The sequence below is a fragment of the Chelonia mydas genome, chromosome 1 (genome assembly GCF_015237465.2).
Source record: "Chelonia mydas isolate rCheMyd1 chromosome 1, rCheMyd1.pri.v2, whole genome shotgun sequence".
NCBI classification, from domain to species: domain Eukaryota; kingdom Metazoa; phylum Chordata; order Testudines; family Cheloniidae; genus Chelonia; species Chelonia mydas.
The window spans coordinates 196725676-196747305 of record NC_057849.1 but is presented as its reverse complement, the minus strand read 5'-3'; the positions used below and the strand labels follow the sequence as shown (position 1 = coordinate 196747305).

The 21630-nt window shown below is 45.8% G+C and overlaps 1 protein-coding gene across 1 annotated transcript; it reads right to left on the bottom strand.

Annotated features, from left to right (window-relative positions):
• Positions 1-568: 568 nt before the first annotated feature.
• LOC102947902 (phospholipase A2-like) lies at positions 569-20849 on the bottom strand. The gene is made up of 4 exons (XM_043538659.1): positions 20417-20849; positions 17415-17580; positions 3415-3521; positions 569-801 (listed from the first exon to the last, which is right to left on the bottom strand). The coding sequence occupies exons 1-4, from the start codon at positions 20454-20456 to the stop codon at positions 653-655; spliced, it is 462 nt and encodes a 153-aa protein (XP_043394594.1). The 5' UTR covers positions 20457-20849; the 3' UTR covers positions 569-652.
• Between the last annotated feature and the right edge of the window lie 781 nt (positions 20850-21630).

The following is a 21630-nucleotide window of genomic DNA, read 5'->3' as shown; positions in this document are numbered from 1 at the left end:
TGATGACAAAAAGAAGAGACTGTTGGTCAGGACTTTCAGAGAGACAAAAATCTGATAAACGTTCAGTTCTTGCCCTGACCACAGTTCCTGCCAGGAGTCCAGATTCCTTTTCAAAGAGAAGTGGCCATGCCCTTTGGCAGCTTGCACTCTGTGATAGAGAAAATGAGGACGCCTATCTACCCATCTCCAGGACCCCCATACTTAAAGTATGACTTCTGCACTTCCTGAATGGGCCATTGGGTCTTTGATGGACAGTTTAGCCATCAGTGGGAATTAATTAAAGACAGCCAAACAGAGCACCCCCATACTTTCCAAAATGTATAGGGGCTCAATGTAAGGCAATGTGAAAAGACTACATGCCAGTGGCTGCTGTTGACACTTTTTCTTTCTATCTACAACTGCAGTGTGGAGTTGCTGTGGTGCGCTATTAGATGCATTTGGCCCTCTTCAACTATGGAGATGGGGGGCAGGTTTTGATCCTTAATTCCAAAGACCGAGGAGGTGCCTAACCATTCCTTTTCTTCTCCCCATCCCCATGCTGCCAGAAATTCTCTAACACCATTATCCGTCTTGATCAAAGATGAACAATTTTATTACAGTATCTTAGAAATTAGAAAAATGTCCCTGGAAGATTAGTTTTGCCCCCCAATATCTAACTAAAATTACACATGGGAGTAGTCTGTCCACATAAGAAATCTGGCCAGAGGACGTAGTGTGGGTTATAAGAGGCCGTGCCCCAACACTTGGCTGCTTCTTGGTCACATTGGCACACCATTTTTTGGCATCTATCTGTCAGTGTATCTGAAAAAGAAAATGAACAGTTCAAATCAGATCGAGAGCATGAGACAGTAATAATAGCTAGCGGCAAATTGGCAGTGTCTAGAAAACGGTGCCCGCCTTGTGATACCCACTGAATACATGTTCAACACATCTTCCTAAGCGGTCAAGAGGGTTGAGCGCCTCAATTTTCACCCAAATTCAGTGACCCTTTTTGAAAATTTGCACCTAAATCTTTTTTTAACCAGCCTTTCACTTTGTACTTATTATAAGCATCTGTAATGCTGTTACTCCTCTTCTTCCACCACTTCTCAAAAAGCTGCATATATTAAACTTTGCTTCTGTTCTGAAAGGTGACTCCATTTACAAGAAAGTGTTTTTCTCAGCTCTCAGCCCTGGAAATTCAACATGCATTTGACAATCAAGTTGAGTGCTTTCCTTCACACAAACACCATAACTGATCATAAAGGAGCTGAAATTAGACTTTCAGTGGCCCCCTGTACAGCCCCTTTGTTGTTGACAGGTTTGCACGGGTGTAACTGATTGGAACTTAGTAAGCAATTCCATTGATAGTGCTCAAGGAGGAGTGGAACCCTGCTTCCTCTTCCAGAGCTCTCCTGGCTTTGAATAAAACTCAGTAAAAACTTCGGCCTAGAATCACAAAGGTATGTAGGTGCTGTGACATTCAGTTCACATCATCAAATTTTTAGGTACCTAGAAAATCACAGGAACATATTGCAGTCTCCAAAGCCTGAGTTAGGCACCCAGGCTCCCGATACAACGCATGTAGAGAAATAGGTGACTTAGAATGTGATCCACAAGCTGTCTAAGCCCCTCTCATGCAGATCGGCATCTATCTCTGCTAGCCAATCTCAGCTGTGAACCCTCTTTGGAGGTGAACACATAAGGCATTTTTTGCAAGAAGTGGGAATGGGGAGCAGCTCCCTCATAACTTTTAGTCCTCTGGTTAGGGCACTCATCTGGGATGTGGGAGACCCTCAGTTTATGTCCCCCTTCCATCTGGTGAGGAGAAGGAATTTGAACCTCTCACATGAATGCTCTAACTACTGCACTATTGTGTTGGGGGTGGGTGTTCCCTCAGTCTCTGCTGTTGAAACTTTTCCACTGTAGATAAATACTTAATGAGTACTTGGAGTAGGAGGCTGGAGCCTGCTTCTCCCGTATCCTGGGTGAATGCTTAGCCCACCAGGCTACAGAGTCGTTCTCATGCTTGGGCTCTCTCACTCTCGGGCTCCAATGACTTTCAGTTATCCAGAGTGCCACACCAGCAGGAACGACTGAGGGAGCCCCACCTCAGAAATTTTCTATTTTCGCCTTGCCCTCTCGAGTTCTCTCTGTAGCATGCCCAGCATCTTCAGTTTACTGTGCTTAGAGCAGTTTGGTTTGGCACTTATTGCCGCGAGAGCGGACTCCTACCTTTGAGCCTGCCTCACAGGGTGCAGTATTTCATACATGTTGAGTGTTTACGGAATGTGATTCTCACATGCAGATGGGCAGAAGACAGAACAAAGCACATTCTGAAGCATGTTTGAACGGAAGCAAATGGTATCTCCATTTTTCGTTCAGCAAACAAAATTGCACGGTAGCAGCAAAAGGGGAAAAAAATAAGTCCCACTGTAAAAGGAGTTTCCATTTCGTTCCTCTGTAAATATCTGTATTTATGACTCAGCAGCTGACAACAAGTGATTTCTTTATCCACAGCCCAAGTATGGCGCAATGCAAACAGCTCCACTTTTAATTTCCATTTCCATTGTTCAGATAAACCTCTCCAGCATTACCTGGCATTAAATCATTCTTCCCTTTTATTGGTATTGAGTCAGCCATAACACCTCCCTGGACCAGTAAGGACTGCTGTGTTCTAGGTTAGGGAAGTTGACTGGAGAAGGCATGCAGTGTTTGCATTGCTAATCTGCATTGGGGGTTACGTGAGGGAGGGCAGCTGCTAGCTGCTGCATTAGAGAAGGGCTAGCAGAGGCTGTCACCGGCCTTGCCTTGGCTTACCATAGAGTTAGCTCAGTTCTATTTAACTCATGTTTGTCGTGTGAGTGTCGTGACCACAAATCAGTACATCCTCACACAACATTCACACCTGTGTTTAGTGCACTTATGACTGTGTCTCACAGCCACGCTATGCTATTCTTTCACAGCAAAAAATAGGTGTGTTTTTACATCAAGATAGCTAACCAGAAGTAAAACCAAAGTAGAGACAAGGCACAGGTATTTTTACCTGAATGTAGCTACTACCCCCGTCCCCCACATTTGAGGTTGAACGTGAGTAGCTACATCAAGATAGTCCCTCCATAGCTGAAGATCTGGAGGGAAGGGATTAAAGGAGTTTGGGAGGAGTTGAAACCACGGAGAGAGAACCATGAAAATAGAAAATATTTAGAAAATAGAAAATATTTTAGAAAATATTTTTTAAATGCTCCCGCTCCATTTGCAGGGCACAAGCAAAACGAATTTAAATAGAAGTGACCTGAATGAGTTTAAAACCCAGTTCAGCATACACAGTGTTAAATCTATGGTATGTGAAGTGCTCATGCCAGTCTGTGCTCCTAATGTAAAGGGCATGGAATAAATCTAAAACGCACAAGGAAAGTGGAGTCATTTCCTTACCGCACACCACAGCATTGCGTTCACAAGTCCATTCATATCTCAGCATCTTGGGGCTGCAGCCTTCCCGCTCTGCCTTGTCATAGCAGCAGTCATGCTTGTGGCAACACCTTTCCGCAACAAAGAGATTGAGTTTTGTCTGTTACTTTCTGTGGGTTTTTCTCAGGGCATTTGCCAGTATGCAGCAGGAGCTATGTGGCCACACAAAACTATTTTTGTCTCTGTTCACAGGGGGATTTCCCTAGGCTGAAGGGGAAATTCTCTATTGTTCAGACAAGTGTTTGATCATTACAGTGAAAATCAACAACCCTTCAGAGTTTGTTATTAATATTCTACAGATGTTAATGGAGCAAACAGAGGAGTGACACAAGGCTGTGCTCCCCTTTCTCGCGTACACTTACAGCAGGTGCTGATGAACGTGTGTCATCAACACTTCTTTCTGTGACTTAGTCCAGGCAAAGACTTAGGGAGGACGTGGGCCTGATTCTTGTTTGCTCGAGGGCAGTGGATCTCCCACCTTGGGGAACATCTCCAGTGTAAGAAGCTTTCCTAGTCAGTGAAGAGCTGGTGGAATGGCTCTATGCCGGATGCCTTTGCTCTCCTGGTTTGGGAGGCATGCTGCAGGAAATGGGAAAGCAGAGTAGGGCCAGAACACTATATGCACCAAGTATTCTCAGCCCAAGAGCTGCTCTAACTTATGGCAATGGCCAAGCAGGCCATCAGTCAGGGCCAGAATACTACCAGGTGAAATGTGACACTTTCCGTGACAGTGCTTGTACTTTAGATCAGGACATTTCAGCAGAGTCTCTATCAATCACAGATTACTGATCTGCTCTACTTCATCCCCTCTCCCCTGCAGGGCAGGGAAGACAGTCAGGGGTCTGTCCCTATTCCCCTCTTCCAAATAGGGTTTGGGGAGCCAGCTGAGCGAGGAGAGGAGGTGAACAGGGGACGCCCAGCTGGGCATCTCTTCTACCCCATCCACCATTGCTCCTGTTCCACCCACGGGCAGAAAATGCTGGGAGCCCCAGGATCTCCCCAGCTGAACTCCAGCTCCTCCTGCTGCTCCCTCCTCCGATTTCCCTGCCTGGTGAGTCCTCACTTCACTAGGCGGCGATGGGGAGGAGCTGGGCCTCCCAAGCCCAGGAGAGGGAGAGGAGGAGAAGGGAAGGGAACTACTTCATTCCCTCCTCGTACTCTACATCCTGATTGTGAGATCAATTGAAACACAGTGATCTCATTGGTCAGCAGCAGATCACAGTGGGTGAAATTATTCTGGGAGTCACAGTGCTGATGACCTCATCTCTCCACTATGTTCTGTCAGAGCCAGTCCTTGCCCCTCAGTGTCAGTTCTCCCAATTGCACCAGGACATTCCAGCCACGTTCTGTCACTGATAGAGATGGGCCTGAGCAAAAAGATTTGGATCCCAACCAGGATTTTGACCCCAAAGAATGGAGGTGCTGGGTTCCAAGGTTTTGGTTCAGGCCCATGTCTAATTGATACAGTGATAACAACAGAGCAAGGCGGTGGGAGCTGTCAGCAAAGCACCTGATCTTCCAATAGGTAAGTGCAATGAGTCTCAGGACGGTACTTAGCATGGGTTAATGGGGATGGCTGCCCATTCCCAACTGCTCAGTGCTCACTCCCTCTGCCTGTTTGCGTGATAGAGACAGGGCTGAGGTGCTAAATTCAGATCCAGAGTTCAAAGGCCCCAGTGTCTGGATCTCAGGTTTGGGTTTGATCCATTACAGGGGATGGTTGGGAGGAGGAAGAGCTCTGATATTCCAAGCCAGATCCTGGTTCAGATTCCAACCCTCCCCAGAGCTTGGAGGTCTTTGGATCCAGGAATTTGCTGAATTGATGCTGCTTGAGAGAAAATAAGAGACATGATTTGGGAACTAAGGGTCTGATCCAAAGCTCACTGAAGTCAATGGAATTGTTTCTGTTGACTCCAGTGCATTTTGGATTGGGTCCTAAGGGTGCTAAATCTATGCAACTTAGGCGAGAAAAGGCCCAGGGTGTGAGGGGATAGGATGTTGTTTGTAAGTGTCTGCCAGGGAACAGTATAACTGAGAATGGGGATTTCTCACAGCCTTGCATGCTGGCAGAATCAGAAGCAATGTCTTGAAGTTAAGGAGACAAACACTTAGCTGAGACATGGGGGAAATGTACTAATACTGAGAGCAATTGTAATAAACCAGCAAGGGAGGGACCAGACAAGGCCTGTGAAGTCAGGGAGAGGAGCTTGGTGGCTGGGAGAACAGAGCAAAGAAATCCAGTGTCAGAAATAATCACTGCAAGAAATATTCACTGAGGGGCTTTTGGTCCATGAGTATTTTCCATGATGGGCCAGGGTCAAAAATACCCCTAGGTGTAAACTTCATTCATGAATATCTTCAGTAATGAACAGGATCCCCATGACCTCCAGGGGCCCAGCCCCATCCCTGCATCTGTCTCCTGCCATGTTCTCCAGGGGCACTATTCCACTAGTCCTGGATCCGGCTGTTGCTATAGTTTCCAAGTGGCCTGGCTCAGAAAGGGAGAGGGATTCTGCAGCTCATCTCTCTGGTCTCTTTGTTTGTTGTCCAGGCATTCTTCTCCCACAGCCTACACCCCAGGCTCTCCTCATTCCCTGGCTGCAAGGTGGACTCTCTCTGTGTCTCCCCTACTTCCTGCTGCCTAGCTCCCTGGAACAGTGCAGGGAGTAAGCACCATAATCCCACTAACTCCCCTTGTGGGGAAAGCTGGAGAGCAGTGGCCAGCTACAAGGCACAGGCAGAAAATGCAACGTTGGACCCCTGGCTACTGTACAGAGGTGCCATGGGCCCTCCACAGCAGCACCACTGAACTTGGTGCAACTTAGGCCAAATGTCACTGTGACACCCTGGCATCCCAATATTCACCACTGTCATGTAATTAGGGTATGTTTTGTACAAACTATGCCTTGTGAGGTATCATTCTAAAAGTCTTGATCTGCTAGACATTAATAGCTCATTGTATTGTATGTGCTATCGTCTATGAAGTTTGGCTATGAATGTGTTACTGAAACACATTGTGAGGTTGAAAACACCCACAAGCAGCCTTTCAGGTACAACAGTAAAAAAGCCAAACAATGTTAATGGCTCATTGAGGAAATGCACACCATCACAAGGATTACCCCAGGAACTGTGTACAATAGAAACCTCTCACAGAGAGCACTACACAGTGGGAACTGTTTCACCCAGATCATAGCAGAAGAGCTTTCCAGCAAGGAGGAAGAAGATATAAAAGGGGGAATGACATCATGATGGTACCTTACTCTCCCTACAACAACACACCTGGAAACACCTGAGGAACAAAGACTGAACTGGGGGAAGTGATGGTCTCAGGCTAAAGGGATTACTAGCCTGTGTATGAAAACCTGGGAAACCCAAGCTGCAAAGCCAAGGCAGCTTGTGCCTTAAGAATCTGCCAGCCTGTTTATCACTCAGAGTGAGAATCTGCCAATTCATATCCTGCCTATCTAGTATGTTAAATTCAGTTTGCGGTTTTGTTTATTTACTAGGTAATCTGCTTTGATCTCTTTGCTATCACTTATAATCACTTAAAATTTATCCATTTGTAGTTAATAAACTTATTTTATGTTTTAATCCAAAACAGTGTGTGTTTGACTAAGGTGTCTGGGGAAAATCTCAGCTTGGTTACCACAAGTGCGTATGGTCCTCTTCACAGTGAGGGAGAGGTGGACCAGGTGTTAAACCCATATACTGGCCAGATTTGACCAGGGCAGGATGGTACTGCTCTGGGGTCCTAGGCTGGGAGGCTGGAGGTTAGAGAGCCTGCACGTGGCTGGAGCTGGGTGTGTCCCTACCTGTGTGAATGCTGGTGAAAGTGCAAGCTTGGAGAGCTTTGCAGCTTGTCACAGCAGCACAATGTGAGAAGGAGCCCAGGCAGGTGGGTCAGAGGGCTCAGTGGTACCCCAGTTCCAGGTGGCACCCCAGGGGGAGTACATCACAATCACATTCTACAGTCAAGGTTGTAGCTGCACAATCACAGGAAACACAGCAGGGCTCCAGTAATAATGAAACTTCTCTCCACGGGTCTCACAATGCGCAAGCATCTCCAACCTACAGAGAGGCAGAATGGGAGGAAAGGCAGAGCGCTGCAGCAAAAGACCTGAGCCCATTAGTAAAGGTCCCAAAGCCTCTCAGAGCAGTTTGAAAAACCAGCCAGGCCTCCACAGCTCACAGAGAAGCAGGAAGTCAGAGTGTTTATCTTGTACTATTTGGTCGTGTAAGTTCTTTGTGACAGGGACTTGATTTATCTGGGTTCTCTAAAGTACAAGGCATATGTACAGAGCTAGGGACAGTATTTTTACCAGCACTGCAGTTCACAGAACATGGATAACCCGCTTCCCTGACCTGAAGAACTCGCAGAGTAAATAGAACAAACCCACAAACACTTCCCAGAGACAATACACTCTTCCTCCATCCCTCTCCTTCCTTTATCTCCCATGTCCACATCTTAGTTTTCTCCACACAATGTTCACACTTGTATCCACGTTGGGAAGATAATTAGGGGAATCCAGTTTCATACTTCAGAGCTTCAGCTGATTTTCTGCTGTGGTAAGGAAGGATTTTCCACCCCAATTCACAACTGGCTGAATGGACTATCTGGGTTTTTTTTCTCCTTCCCCTGAAGCATCCGATCCTAGTTGCAACTGGAGGCAGGACACAAGCCCAAATGGACCAATGGTCTGACACAATAACTACAAATCATCTGAGCCCAGATGTGGATTAGTTGTGTGATCTTTGTTCACAGGCTCATCATTAAACTGTTGGCCAGATTTGGGGTCTGAAGGACTTTTCCTCCAGTTCCAATTGGCACAAACCTTGAAGGTTTTTCACCTTCCTCTGCAGAATCGAGTAGGTTCATCTGCTAGGATCACCTGGGCCTATCGCACAAAAACCAGCTTCCTCTCACTACAGGGTCCTCAGGCTCTGGTGGCACCTTGGCCCTGCCTGTTTTCTGGCTGTGGCTAAGGACAGTTTAGTCTCCTGAGGACTCCACATTTTGCAGGATAATTGGCTTGGTTTGGGATTTTATGCTGACAATTTGGTGCAATAAAATTTTTTGGGAAAGACTATAGCGTGCGGTGTTTTTATATTTAGTCATCATTGCCGGGTGACACAGGGACGTTGCTACAGTGACTAGAGCTGCAGCCTCTACAGTCAGAGATGAAATGGCACTGGCCAGACCAATGGCTGCCCCCAGAAGGGGCTGGGGAAGCTAAGGGCACAAAGGAGCAATTGTTTTAATCAATGAGTGGAGCTGGTGCAGGCTGACATCGTCGGGAAATGAGGGACACACAACCCTTAAAGCATCTCCTGAGGGGTGTTGTGAAGGCCTCTGTGTGAATCCCTCCAAGAGGCTGCCGCACGAGCAGAGAGGAATGTGTCCACGAAACCCTGAGGTGCTGGCAGGAAAGAAGGAGGGAGAATACAGGGTTAGAGGGACAGGCCCAGACACAGTGATGACCCAGTGAGTCCACAGCCCAGCCCAGCTCCAGGTCACCCCAGTAAGGGTAAAACAGGGATAAAGGGGGAAAGGTGCTGGGTGGGCCAGCCAATGGGTTATTTACCATAGAATTGCTCAACTCAGAGAGCAAAGGGGCCAGCCAAGGGTCACTGCGGCAAATTCACAGGGGAAAGCCCTGGGTGTTGAGAGATCCATGGAGCACAGGAGCCGGACCCAGCCAGAATAAATGCTGCCCCTCCCCTAAGGGGATTTCCTGCACCTACAAGTGCAGGGTCAGGTATTACTGAGCTAGAAAGGAGAGGCAGGGCTAAGAGCAGTGAGTTTAGAGGGTGACCTCCCTTCTGCTGTGCTCTTAGGGGATGCTCAGTAGGAACAAACCAAGGCAGCCTGTATCATTATTTAGGGACAGAGTAACGTTTGTCCTGAATGACCTAGCATGGCCCTAATACCTTGGAACTGCTCAAAGGTAAGCAGATGATACCTTGAAGCCCAGCTGATCCTTCACAAGCCATCCCGTGTGCTACATGAATCCTGAGAGGTGGCACATGAAGAATTAATGATGTTAATGACCAGTCATGTCATACCCAGATTGGAAAGAGGCAAGTTAATGCACCAAAAGCTGTATCAGAACCTGACATGTCCTTACAAATATGCAGTGAGTGTATACAACATCAAAATAAATTATGCATAGTCTCTCAGATCTAGCCTTTGCTAATAAGGAAGATTTATTCCCCTCCCCCCAACAAGGGGTATGGATTCCCTCCACTCATTTTGTCAAATGCTGTTCAGAATGTGGAACTAGATCAGGACTCTGTGAAGAAACCAACTGTAAGTGTGACGTTATTGACATAAACTGCGACCGTACAGATCATTGTTGCAACCAGGGTCCTATGGCTGCACCAGTTCTTATACAGAGGAGGCCAGGTAGGGTGTCTATGGGAAGTTGTAGTTTGCTGGTTATGATTATGCTGTCTTGTATGTGTGTATCATTTTTTTATTTGAAGTTATGAATATTGGCTATGTATTTGTTTGATTCTAAGTAGCCTCCATGAAGCATTTGGTCAGCTTCTTGATAAAGGACTATTCTCAGTAAGTGCCAAATCAAGAAACACTTAACTGACAATGGACTTTGGGAGATACCAATCCACATCTGAGCTTTCCTGGGAACACTCAAACTAAGATGTAAACAATGGCATCGGCCTGCAAAAAGCTGAATCATTCATAGACATGTGACTTGCCCAGGTGACTTCAAACTCCATCTTGTTGAGGAGATTTTACACAGGAGAACAAAGGGGTTTCCACCCGCCAGAGAAAGACTATATACGGCCCTGGAAACCCTTCAATTTTATTTTCAGCTGGCTTAAAAGATAGCCTGTCCACCCCAAAGAGATGCCTGAAAGAAATTTGAACAAAGGACAGTAACTACGAGGGTGTGAGTGATTGCTGGACCCAGACCTGGAAGGAGTCTAATCTGTAAAAGAAGCTTATTGGAACATCTCTGAGGGTGAGATTTACCTGCATTTAGTTTCCTACTCTATTAGGCTTAGACTTGTGTGTTTTATTTTATTTTGCTTGGTAACTTACTTCGTTCTGTCTGTCTATTACTTGGAACCACTTAAATCCTATTTCTTATACTTAATAAAATCACTTTTTGCTTATTAATTAACCAAGAGCAAGTAATTAATCCCTGGAGCAAACAACTGTGCATATCTCTCCATCAGTGTTACAGAGGGCGAGCAATTTACGAGTTTACCTGTATAAGCTTTATACAGAGTAAAATGGATTTATTTGGGGTTTGGACCCCATTGGGAACTAGGTATCTGGGTGCTAGGGACAGGAGCACTTCTTAAGCTGCTTTCAGTTAAAGTCTGCAGCTTTTGGGGGACGTGGTTCAGACCTGGGTCTGTGTTTGTAACAGGCTAGTGTGTCTGGCTCAACAAGACAGGGTACTGAAGTCCCAAGCGTCCAGGGAAAATGGGTTCAGAGGTACTCTCAGCACATCAGGTGGCAGTCGTAAGGGGGCTTCTGTGACCCAACCTGTCACAGTAAGTACTCACCAAGCAACAGTATAGATCCCTATATGGCATTTCAAGTGCATCTGCCATTTTTCACTCTGTCATGTAATTACTTTTAGATCTGGACATTTCAGAAGAGAGATTTCACACAAAATGTGTGAAATTATGTATTATTTATCTGACAGAGGTTCATGTCTCCTTCTTCCCCTTTCCTCATCTAGCGTTGTTGCCTTCTTCCTTTGTAGTTGACTGGGGAGTCATCCAGTGGACAGATATCAGCTTCAAGGGGAGTTCATTAATGCTGGTTTTATCTCTGGGGTGTTGTTCCCCCCCCCCCACAACAAAGTGGTAAAAAAAATTAGAAGCCATCTCTGTGATGAACCTCTCTATTTCAGTGTGTAACAGGTCAGGATCCTCTTGTCTCACTCACTTCGTATTTGGTAGAAATTTTCTACTTCTTCACGCCTTTGTCACTTCTTGGCTAAATTACAGCAATGCAATATACCAGGGCATGAAGACTTCAGCACGTAGGAAATGCCAGCTAATACAGAATGCTCCAGTGTATCTACTCAGCAACATGGGTTACTGCAAGCACATCAGACCTATCCTCTGTTCTGTACACTGGCTTCCCATAGAACACTGAATCAAGTTCAAGTCTTGGTCTTTATCTTCAAGGCCCTCAATGGCCGGGGCCCAGGGCATCTAAAAGATCAATTATTGCTCTGAGATGAAGACCGTGATTTATAGCTTCGCTCCTCTGGCACAATGGAACTTGTATAGTAAGAGTACAGCCTGTGCAGGAGACAGAACTTTCTCAGGGGCCAGTCCGAGACAGTGGAATGAACTCGCCCAACAACTAAGGGCCATCACAAACCTCACCACCTTCTGCTCCAACTGCAAAGTGCATTTCTTTGACTCTGCCCTCTCTAACATAAATACAGAGCAACATCTCTCTCCCACTCTCATTTAAAAAAAATCAAAACGCCCCACAGTGCACAATTTTCCCTCTAGCAAGAGGATGCCAAAACAACAACACGTGACAGATGTTAGTCACATTTTGCATACTGCAGTACTGGAAGGTGCTCAGACACTACAGTAATGAGTGTGGCATAAGAACTTCTAGACTAGACTAGATCTAATCCACCCTTTTTGTCGCTCATATGGCTTCTCTGGTGGATTTCAAAATTGCTGTGATCCAGACTCAGAGCGATGGGATGGGAAGTTCAGTTCCTGCCCAGAATTACAGGACGAGATCCAGTAAGTATTCACAGAAGTTATGGATGTTCTGACCTTACACCTAGCCATATTCTGAAGATAGAAAAAAATCTCTCCCCCTTTGATTATTTGGTTCTTAAAACTAGTTCTGTATCTACCAAGCAAACAACTGATCATATTTTAGATAGAGGAAACTGCTTTATGGCCTTGAGTACTAACATGTCATTTGACAAGAGATAGCCCAGAAGGCTGGGTTTCTTGAAATGGGGATAGTCCATAAGCATAGGCAGCTGGTAAAAATATTATTTGGAGGGATGAGCAAAACTTAATAACTACTGTGATCTCTGGGGGTGGGATGTGTGTGTGTGTGTGTGTGTCAAGTCCTGCTCTCTGGTGCGTATGTAGGTCACTGTCTCTACCCTAGCCTGGTGTGGAAGGGAGGACTGGAGGGTGGGGTTGGAGAGCAAGCTCACTCCGCACTCACCCTGCAGCGGCAGCTCCTGTCCTGAGGGGCTGGGCCTGGGTCCCCAGGCCCGTCTGTTGGCTCTCGCCACTTGCAGAATTCATAGGTGCTCACCACATCACAGGATGCATGTGTCCTCGCACAGGTAGGGCCCCTCCTCTACAATGTCCCATCCCCTTCCTGGTGCTGGGGTCACCCGCCGCAGGCCTTTGCCTGCTGAGCTGGGCAGGCTGAGATAGATTAGGGGTGGCTGAGCCCCCTCTAGCCTAGCCACACATCACACCTATGTTCATAAGCAATCAGAAGCAAAGATAACTTGTTTGATTTGGATCCCACACTAGGGTAACTCTGGAATAATGTCAGTGAAGTCAATGGAGCTAGACTCGGGTACATCTTGTGAAAGCAAGAAGAGAATTAGGCCCATTGCGTCAAACTCAGCCTTCTTTTACCTCCTGTGACTATACAGGGGCTGAATTTAGCCCATAGTGCTTTCCTTCCATCTGCACTCCCAATTTAGTAAAGCAGCAATTTCGTCCCATAGATTTGTCTGCCAGATAAATGCCAGGTTTATTCTGAGCTTGCCTATATGACATTAGCAATGACGACCACAAGATTATTTGCTACATTCAGAATTCTAGAAACGTAATTTAAAAGCAGCAACCCAACACCTAAAGGACATTAGAATGTGACTCGTCACCTGTTACATTATAAACCTAACCAAACATTCAGACTGAGGTCCTATTTTCCCATTGGATACTGTAGCACTTGCTAATGGCTAAGCAAAACAACTTATGCTGCCCACGATGCAACACACAGAGAAGGAAGTTTCTATTGAGTTTATAGTAGTGATGATGAGTCATGGGTTAATTATTCCCTACTTTCAGATCACCTTGTTCCTGGTTTTCTTTCTGAAAGTTCAGAGGCCAAGATCAGAGGGAGGGAAGAATTAGCAATCTGGGAGGTGGGTGAGAGGTGCTGGCCATGTGGGTGGAGGTGAAAGGGGGAGTGGTAATTCAGGAGCAGTGAGGATAGGAGGAGCAGCCCATTGGTGGAGGGCCTGACCTGAGTGACAGGAGAGAAGCAGGCAAGGGGAGGAGGAGGGGGAGTAAGGAGCCAGAGGACAAGAGAAAAGGAGTAGTAGTGGGAAACCAGAGAAAAGGAAGGAGCTAGAACAGCGGCACAGAGGGAGAGGAAGGAGCAGAGCAAAGGAAAGAGGAGAGTAGGCGGAGCTGGACAGCAAAGAAAGAGCTAATGAGAAGAACCAGCTGGCTGTGGGGAGTGGCTGCTCCTAAATTGGCTTTGTAAAAAATGGAAGGATTGCATCGCTCTAGGAGGGCCTTATTCTGCTCTCAGTGACACCAGTCTTACACTGATATAACCCCATTAGCTTCCGTGGAGTAACTTACTCCTCATTTACGCCAGTGTAAAGTGAGAGGAGACAGGCTCAGAGTTTGCAAAATTGCCTCCAGATGCCCCCGAAGTAGCACCTTGGAGAGAAGAGAATGAACACCCAGGCTTCCCCTTAACAACTTCAGCTGGTCACTCACTGTCAAGAAATGCCCTTCCTTCCCACCGGTTATTGCTTAATGGTACCAAATGCAATCAGTCTTAGCCAGCGAGATTACAGGCTGGCTGGGCAACAGGAATGAAAGATTAATACAAACCTCTACTAGTTGGAAATTGCTTATTCATAAAGTATGTGCTAGAAAACCTGCACTTAAGGATATAAGCAGCTCTGACTGGCTAACTCCCTGCCCAGGACAACCAGAGATGAGGAGAAAAGTGCAATGAGCAAATGTCACTGTGGCAATAGGTTCTGTTTGCAATTTTAGAGGAACAGACACCGTCGTCTGTTCTATTCTTTTTGTTTAATTCACTGAGAATGGAAAATCCCATTCTCTTTGTGTCTTGCAGAAGGCTAGCTGGCTCATTCCCATAGGCCCAGATCCTCAAAGGGGTTTAGGCTCTCCTAACTTCCATTGATTTCAATCAGCTTCTCACAGAATCAGGTGACTGTGACTCGAGTCCTCTGCATGCTCATTGAGCTCAAACAGCGATATCTGAAGTTCTGGGAAATTCACAAAACATCCAGCAGAGTATGATAGGGGAAGGAATGAGATGAGCACTACTTGTTCATTTCATTGTAAGAACAGAGAGGATGGAAGGAGATGGGGGGGAAATGTAATGACTAGAATACCACAACAAAGCCAGTGTTTGAAACCAACATTTTTAAACGAGTTGCCCAGAAATATGCCTTTTTGTAGAATAAAAAAGTCTATATTTACACCTACTTTAATATTGAACTATCTAGACAGAGAAGACTGATTTAAGGAATATAAAATCACACCTTTTATAATGGTGTCAGTAGCAAAGCAGAAATGGTTAAACGATGAGTCATTTTAAACATTTACTGCTCAAGGAAGTTGGCTTTACCACAGTACTCGTACTTACAATGGAAAATACTGCAAAAGCTGTGTTCATCGTCACTTACAGAGCATGACGCGTTGATTTTTGTAACAGCGTCATCAGGGAGAGGAGCCCAGAAGATTCCTCCAACAAATATGAGAAGGAAAATGTTTAGGGCCAGATCCAGTGGAGCTATGGAGCTGGTTTATACCAGCTGAGGATCAGACCCAGAATTTCTGGCTGCCTAAAAAATAATTTTCTGTAACCAAGCAAAGCAGTCAAGGGGCATTAATATCTGTAGTTAAAGGGTTAAGCTTAAATTTGCAAAAGTGGCCACTAATTTTGGGTGCCTCCACTTGCTGGGTCCCTGATTTTAGCCACGTAGGGCGAAATGCTGGCCCCACTGAAGTCCATGTCAAAACTCCCATTGATTTCCGTGTGGCCAGGCTTTATAGAAAAATTGCAAGTGCCTGCAACAGCTGGGTATGTTGGTAAAGCACAGGGAGGTATTTACTAAATGGGCTGATATCACCTGCCTTCTTTCCTGAAGAAAGGAAAAGGTAAGTGTAAGAGCCACCCTGCTTATTGATTTTAGATAAGCAGATGGAATTGTGTGGCTAACTTGAAGGTGCAGAGATGACTGTGCCGGTGGCAAAAGTTTTTCTATAGCAAAAGGATCAGAGCTCACAGTCACTCAGGCAGATCAAAGCCTACCAGACAAAATAATTAAATATTCGCCACTCAGGGTGTGTAAGAGAAGTAAAAGTATTGCAGTGGAACAGGAGCATTGCCTCCTGCTCTGAAAATAAAAAGCTCAACATCTTCTCAACAAATACAAAAGCCAGAGAAGGGAGAGACTATTACTCCATTACAATATGCTGTTCTGCCAACATCATCTGTTGGTTTAACGTAGTAAACAGACGTGGGGTGACGGCAAGGAGCTTGAGTCGCTCCTGCACCAATATGGGATTCTCCCATAGGAGAGGAAAAGCAGTGTTTCCACTACTGCCCTTTCCTGTGTTGCCAAGCATCCACTCACCTTGGGTGTGACCCCTTTTCAGTCAGCGCCACCCACTATACTGGTTACCCCCAGTAAGTGAGGTTGCAGCAGTTTTGGGTGGCCACAACCTGAACCCCCTAGTGGAGTCCCTGTCTCCAGGGAACTTTGCCACCATTCACCAGAGGTTAAAAGTCCTCATGAATATGCTGGGCAATGCCGCTGTTGATGTCCATGTGACACACACTTACAGTGCTGTCTGTACACCATTTTACATTTAATTTACATTTTAAATTAAGTTTCTGGTCTCAAACCAGGCCTAATTTTCTTTTAGTTTGCACTTGGCAAAGGGGTGAATGGGGTTTTACAGGGTTGCCAACTTTCTAATTGCACAAAACCGAACACCCTTGCCCCGACCCTTCCCCCTCTTCCCCAAGGCCCCACCCCTTCTCCGAGGCGCCATCCCTGCTTACTCCATTCCGCCTCCCTCTGTCACTCGCTCTCTCCCACCCTCCCTCACTCGCTCGCTCGTTTTCACTAGGCTGGGGCAAGGGGTTGGTGTGTGGGAGGGGGTACAGGCTCTGGGCTGGGGATATGGGCTCCAGGGTGGGGCCAGAAATGAGAGGTTCAGGGTGCGGGAGGGGGATCTAGGCTGGGGAATGGGGTAGGGGTCCAGGAGGGGGTTCCAAGCTGGGGCTGAGGGGTTTGGAGTACAGGAGGGGGTTTTGAGCTGGAGCAGGGGATTGAGGCACAGGAGGGGGCTCAGGATGCAGGCTCTGGGAGGGAGATTGGGTGTGGGAGGGGCTAGAGGCAGGAGATTGGAGTGCAGGAGGGGGTTTGGGTATGGGCTCTAGGAGGCAGTTTGGGAGGGGGCTCAGGGCTGGGGCAGGAGGTTAGGGTGTGGGAGGGGTTTTGGGGTATGGGCTCCGGGCGGCGCTCACCTCAGGCGGCTCCCCACAAGCGGCGACATGTCCCTAGGCGGAGGTGCAGCCAGGTGGCTCTGTACACTGCCTCCATGCACAGGCGCTGCCCCTGCAGCTCCCATTGGCCATGGTTCCTGGCCAGTGGGAGCTATGGAGGTGGCGCTCAGGTTGGGGCAGGGTCAATGCAAGGAGAGCCCATGGCTGTCCACCTAGGAGCTGAGGGACATGTCACCACTTCTGCGGAGCTGCGCGGAGCCAGGCAGGGAGCCTGCCAGCCCCGCTGTGCTGCCAACCAGACTTTTAACGGGCCAGAGAGCAGTGCTGATTGGAGCCACCGGGGTCCCTTTTTGAGCAGGTGTTCCAGCTGAAAACTGGACATCTGGCAACCCTATACATGGATGTAACTGAGGGAAGAATTTAGTGGAGAGACCAGAACTTTACATGGGCATATAAGTGATGTTCTTACCAGTCTACTTTATCTTTAGGCCAACCTCGTCCTCCCAGACCACAGTAGCATCCGTAACCTAGATACGCCAAAGCATTGCGTCCTGTACCACAGGATATGGCTCCTGCTAATTCAATGAGTCCTCTTGTATGCAAAGAATGGGTTTTCCCCAGTGCGCCTTTCCAAACTGCAAAGAGAGAATGTTGTTTCACACAGGGTTTGCACAACACCTTTAAGGATTTTCACTGCTGATTTCTTTCAAATTCCCAATGCAGATTTTAGGCCTTATTGGTCGTTTGGGCCCAGTGCACAAACACTGCCACTTTCCTTATTATTGTTGTATCAGAGTAATATCTACAAGCCACACGGACCGTAAAGGTACACCTTTATCAGCAAGGGAAGGCCTGCGTCATTTAACAGTCACTGAGTACATACAATAACATTCCATTGCCTAGTTTGAATAGGTGGCAGCTTTATTAAGGTAATATTAAAGGTTATATCCACCTTCCATTATAAAGCCTTAATATAGGGCCACCCCATTAATTTTGGCCTTAAAAATTTCAGATTTATTCTAAAGGCAAAGGAGAATGTGCCTGCATAGTTTGAAGCAACTTTCTTAAACCATTTTTCAGTTGCAGGCCTTTAATATGATACAAATAAGCGTTTCAAATCAGGGTATCTTGTATCCCTCCTATTCAAAGTTGTGTTTCTCATAGACTGCTGTGGGAGGGGAGAGGACTCACCTCTGAAAATCAAGCCTCTGATTTAGATGATTAAATATGGATTTTGATGCCTAACATGATGATAACAATAGCAGCATTTAGTACTATTTTCACTTATTGTGATGCATCCGTGCACCTATCCATCGGTGTGAGTGCATCATACGAACAGTTAGCATTAGCCCCTCCCCATACTTTCCATCCAGCCCCTCTGTTCTTCAGCTTTCACCTCTCTCTCTCTCCCCATCCATTCATAACCACTCAACCCACCCCTAAAGTAAAAGCTAAAATAAACTGATGGACTTTTCAGCATTCTTGACTCAAGAGTGGGATCATATTTCAGAACCAAGAACACCAGACTGAAGCTGCCAGGCCACTTGTTCCCTGCTGTTTGAATACACCTGACATCTTCAAAGTGCTGTGCAAACATTGACTAATCCCCTAAACCATCCATGTGAGGTAGGGACTAGATGCTATTATTAAGACCATTGCTTTCCTTTTAAAACCTGTAGTTCTAATCCCTCTTCCCTGCGTGTATCATATGCCATAGTTTTCTCTAAGGGCTTGATTCAAAAGCCCATTGAAGTCAATGGGAATCTTTCCCCAGCCATGAAAAGTCAGAGGTTCATTTCTTCAGAGGAAAAAACGACCTCATAAAGTAACAGAATATTAAAGCATTAAAATGATCGAGAACCCTGTGAAAAAAGTGCAACAGCAGCATAAGCACAAACAAGGAAAAGACAACACACTGAATCTTTTCCAGCATTTTAGGTGAAATGTAGCAGCCTCTTTCAGGAGCTAATTCCATGCACTGATGTCACAGTGTTTTACACAGGCTTCTCATGCTATTCCCTCAGGGATTAAATACACATTCCTGGAAAAGTAACAACTTCCCTTTGCTAAACACTACCTTGAGTATTAAATTTTTTTTAACTGGTAAAAGCAAACAACAGCTCCATTATTAGAAACCATAGAGAAGACCCTCTTTCCCTGCTATAAGTGCCAAGTGAATGGGGGTAAAAGACAGATTCTTCTCTCAGTTACCTTGGGGTATATCCAGAGTAATTCCACTGGAATTAGCAACATCCCTCTGGCTTTGCACCCAGATAACCTATATCCAGATCATATCCAGCATGTATGGGAGGGAGGCTGTTTCTTTCTCAGAAATATGCATCCAGTCCCAGAGGAACATCCCTGAGAAACTATTAACCATAGCAACATCACAGTTATTCCTGGGGGACAAAAAGAACCCCAGTGAACCGAGCCTGAATGAGCTGCTCTAGAATCTACGCTCCCCCTGAGTTGAAAACAAAGCAGGGGCCAGTGTAGTATCTGATGTTACTTTTTTTTTTTTTTAAACTGATTAGATTTCAATTTGACATTAGTATCCCTTTAAGGTTCTGAAGTCAGCTCTAACTTGCTTGCCTTGCAAGTGCACTATACATTCAGTTGAACAGTTAGCAACCCAAATAGTAATTGAAATGACTCAGTGGCACAAAGAGTTAACACTGCTGTAAGATCCTTGGAAAAGTAGGAGAAACCCCACAGCAATCTGAATTTAGCCAAATGACACAGCTGGAGTACTTTCAATAACTACTAACTGTTCACTTTCATCTATCTTGGATATGAAATCAGGCTGAGTTAAGATGGATCTGACAGCTTAAACTTTCCTGTTATTTCCAGTGTTTAAATTGTCAGCCTTTATGCTGCCTTAATACAGGATTCTACACTTAATCGAATTGTACTGCACTAATGATCACAAACCTTAGTGCTACCTCAGTGTTTAGGGGCTATAGAATACAACTGTGTTTTTATAAAGGGGATTTGCTTTTTCAATGCCTTTTTTTTCCTTGAACGTTAGATGAATTGGAAACAATTTGCTCAAGAGACACTGGTACAAAGAAAAGGGGTGAAACTGAAAACAATATTTCAGAGAAGAAAAGTCAACACGTGAGGTTTTTCAGAATAAAACTGGAAACTTTCTAAATTAGAAGAGAAAATAAAACATGTCCCTACAGTTACAGTCTTACAGAATTAGCATGGAAATGAATCAGCCCAGGCACAAAAATATACTCAGACTTCCTTTACCGTGATAATGAGAAAATGAACGATAGTTAACTCACCGGTCCAAAAGGCAATGATTTGCTTTGGGCAAGTAGAACTAGGCAAAGCTAATACAGTACATGGGCTGCCAAAGTGAAGGGGGAAGTTGCCCTCACACAGAGTGGGAGAAGCAGGAGGGTGGCAGAGATCCAGATGCTCCCAGGGGTCCAGCAACTGCAGCTGTACAGAATTTGTACTCACCTGCCTGAAGCACCAGCAGCACCAGCAGCCAGAGACCCATTGGGAAGTTAGAGGGTTGTAAGTGCCCAGTATGCCTCTCTCTTTCTAGCAGTCTCTTGTACACCCAGTCTGAGCGGCTGGGGTCTCCCTGCAGAGCTGCTCTCAGTTGGTATACCAGATAAACCAAGGCGTTGGTGTGTATAACGCTCTTCCTAGGTTGCTGCTCCCATATCTGCTCCAAAGTTTTATGTATACATACATACACACACACACACAAAATTAAGACACTCTCCTCTGAAATCCCAAGTGCCCTGTGCGCTGAGCCTGCTGCCAGCAGGGCTCTGTGCCTCTATTTGCATATCATTCCTGTAGGGAGGGGCTGCTGGAAGAGAATTAGACGGGCACAGTCTCTTACAGACAAGTCTCTAAGCTTGTGCTCCTTCTCTAAGCCGTTTGCCTGCAGACCCCAGTTAACCTCCTAGCTGCTTCACAGGGGAAGTCAGAGTCCTGGATACTGTGTCCTGGACTTTCAGATTTTGATAGCTGTGATGTAGCACAGTGCGGGGGGGCTTTTCCTTTCAGATAATTCCTTTTTGTTTAACACTGAACATTTTTTCATGTAAAAAAAATTATAAAACTATAAAATCTGACTGAAATATCATTAAAGGCAAGTGTCTAGATATAAACCAACTGAGTTTATTCTGGGCCATGCCGCAGCAAAATATATATCCAACCCATTTGTTCTAAACTGATCTAACTAGCTAGCTCATTTCTTCAGTGCTATCCATATTCACCCTTCATCCACAAGAACAAGCCATAGCTTCTCAGGAAGAAAGTCCTTCCATCTAGTCTGCGCCTACTGTCTTGGGGTTGGGAAAGATGAGCTAAGCTGGGTTGAGATGAGTCGAGCTGGGAAATGAAGCCATGACGATGTTTCAAAGTTCTTTCTTAAGAACCCCAAAAAGCAGGGCATAAGATGGGGCATAATTCACTCCATTATTTTGTCCACCAATTAAGCCTCATATCCACCATGAAGTTCCAGATCCACATCATCTTGTTGACCAAGATCTTAACCCAGTCCTTGAGTTATATCACTAGGCCTTTTCGTTTGGACTAGTTCACTCTCTCTGTCTAGTTTGCCTGCACCTGTTTATAGTATTCTTGACTGAAGATATCTTGACCTACTTTTCATGGTTAATTCTCACATGGGCAAAAAGTTAGAGGCCCAATTGTCA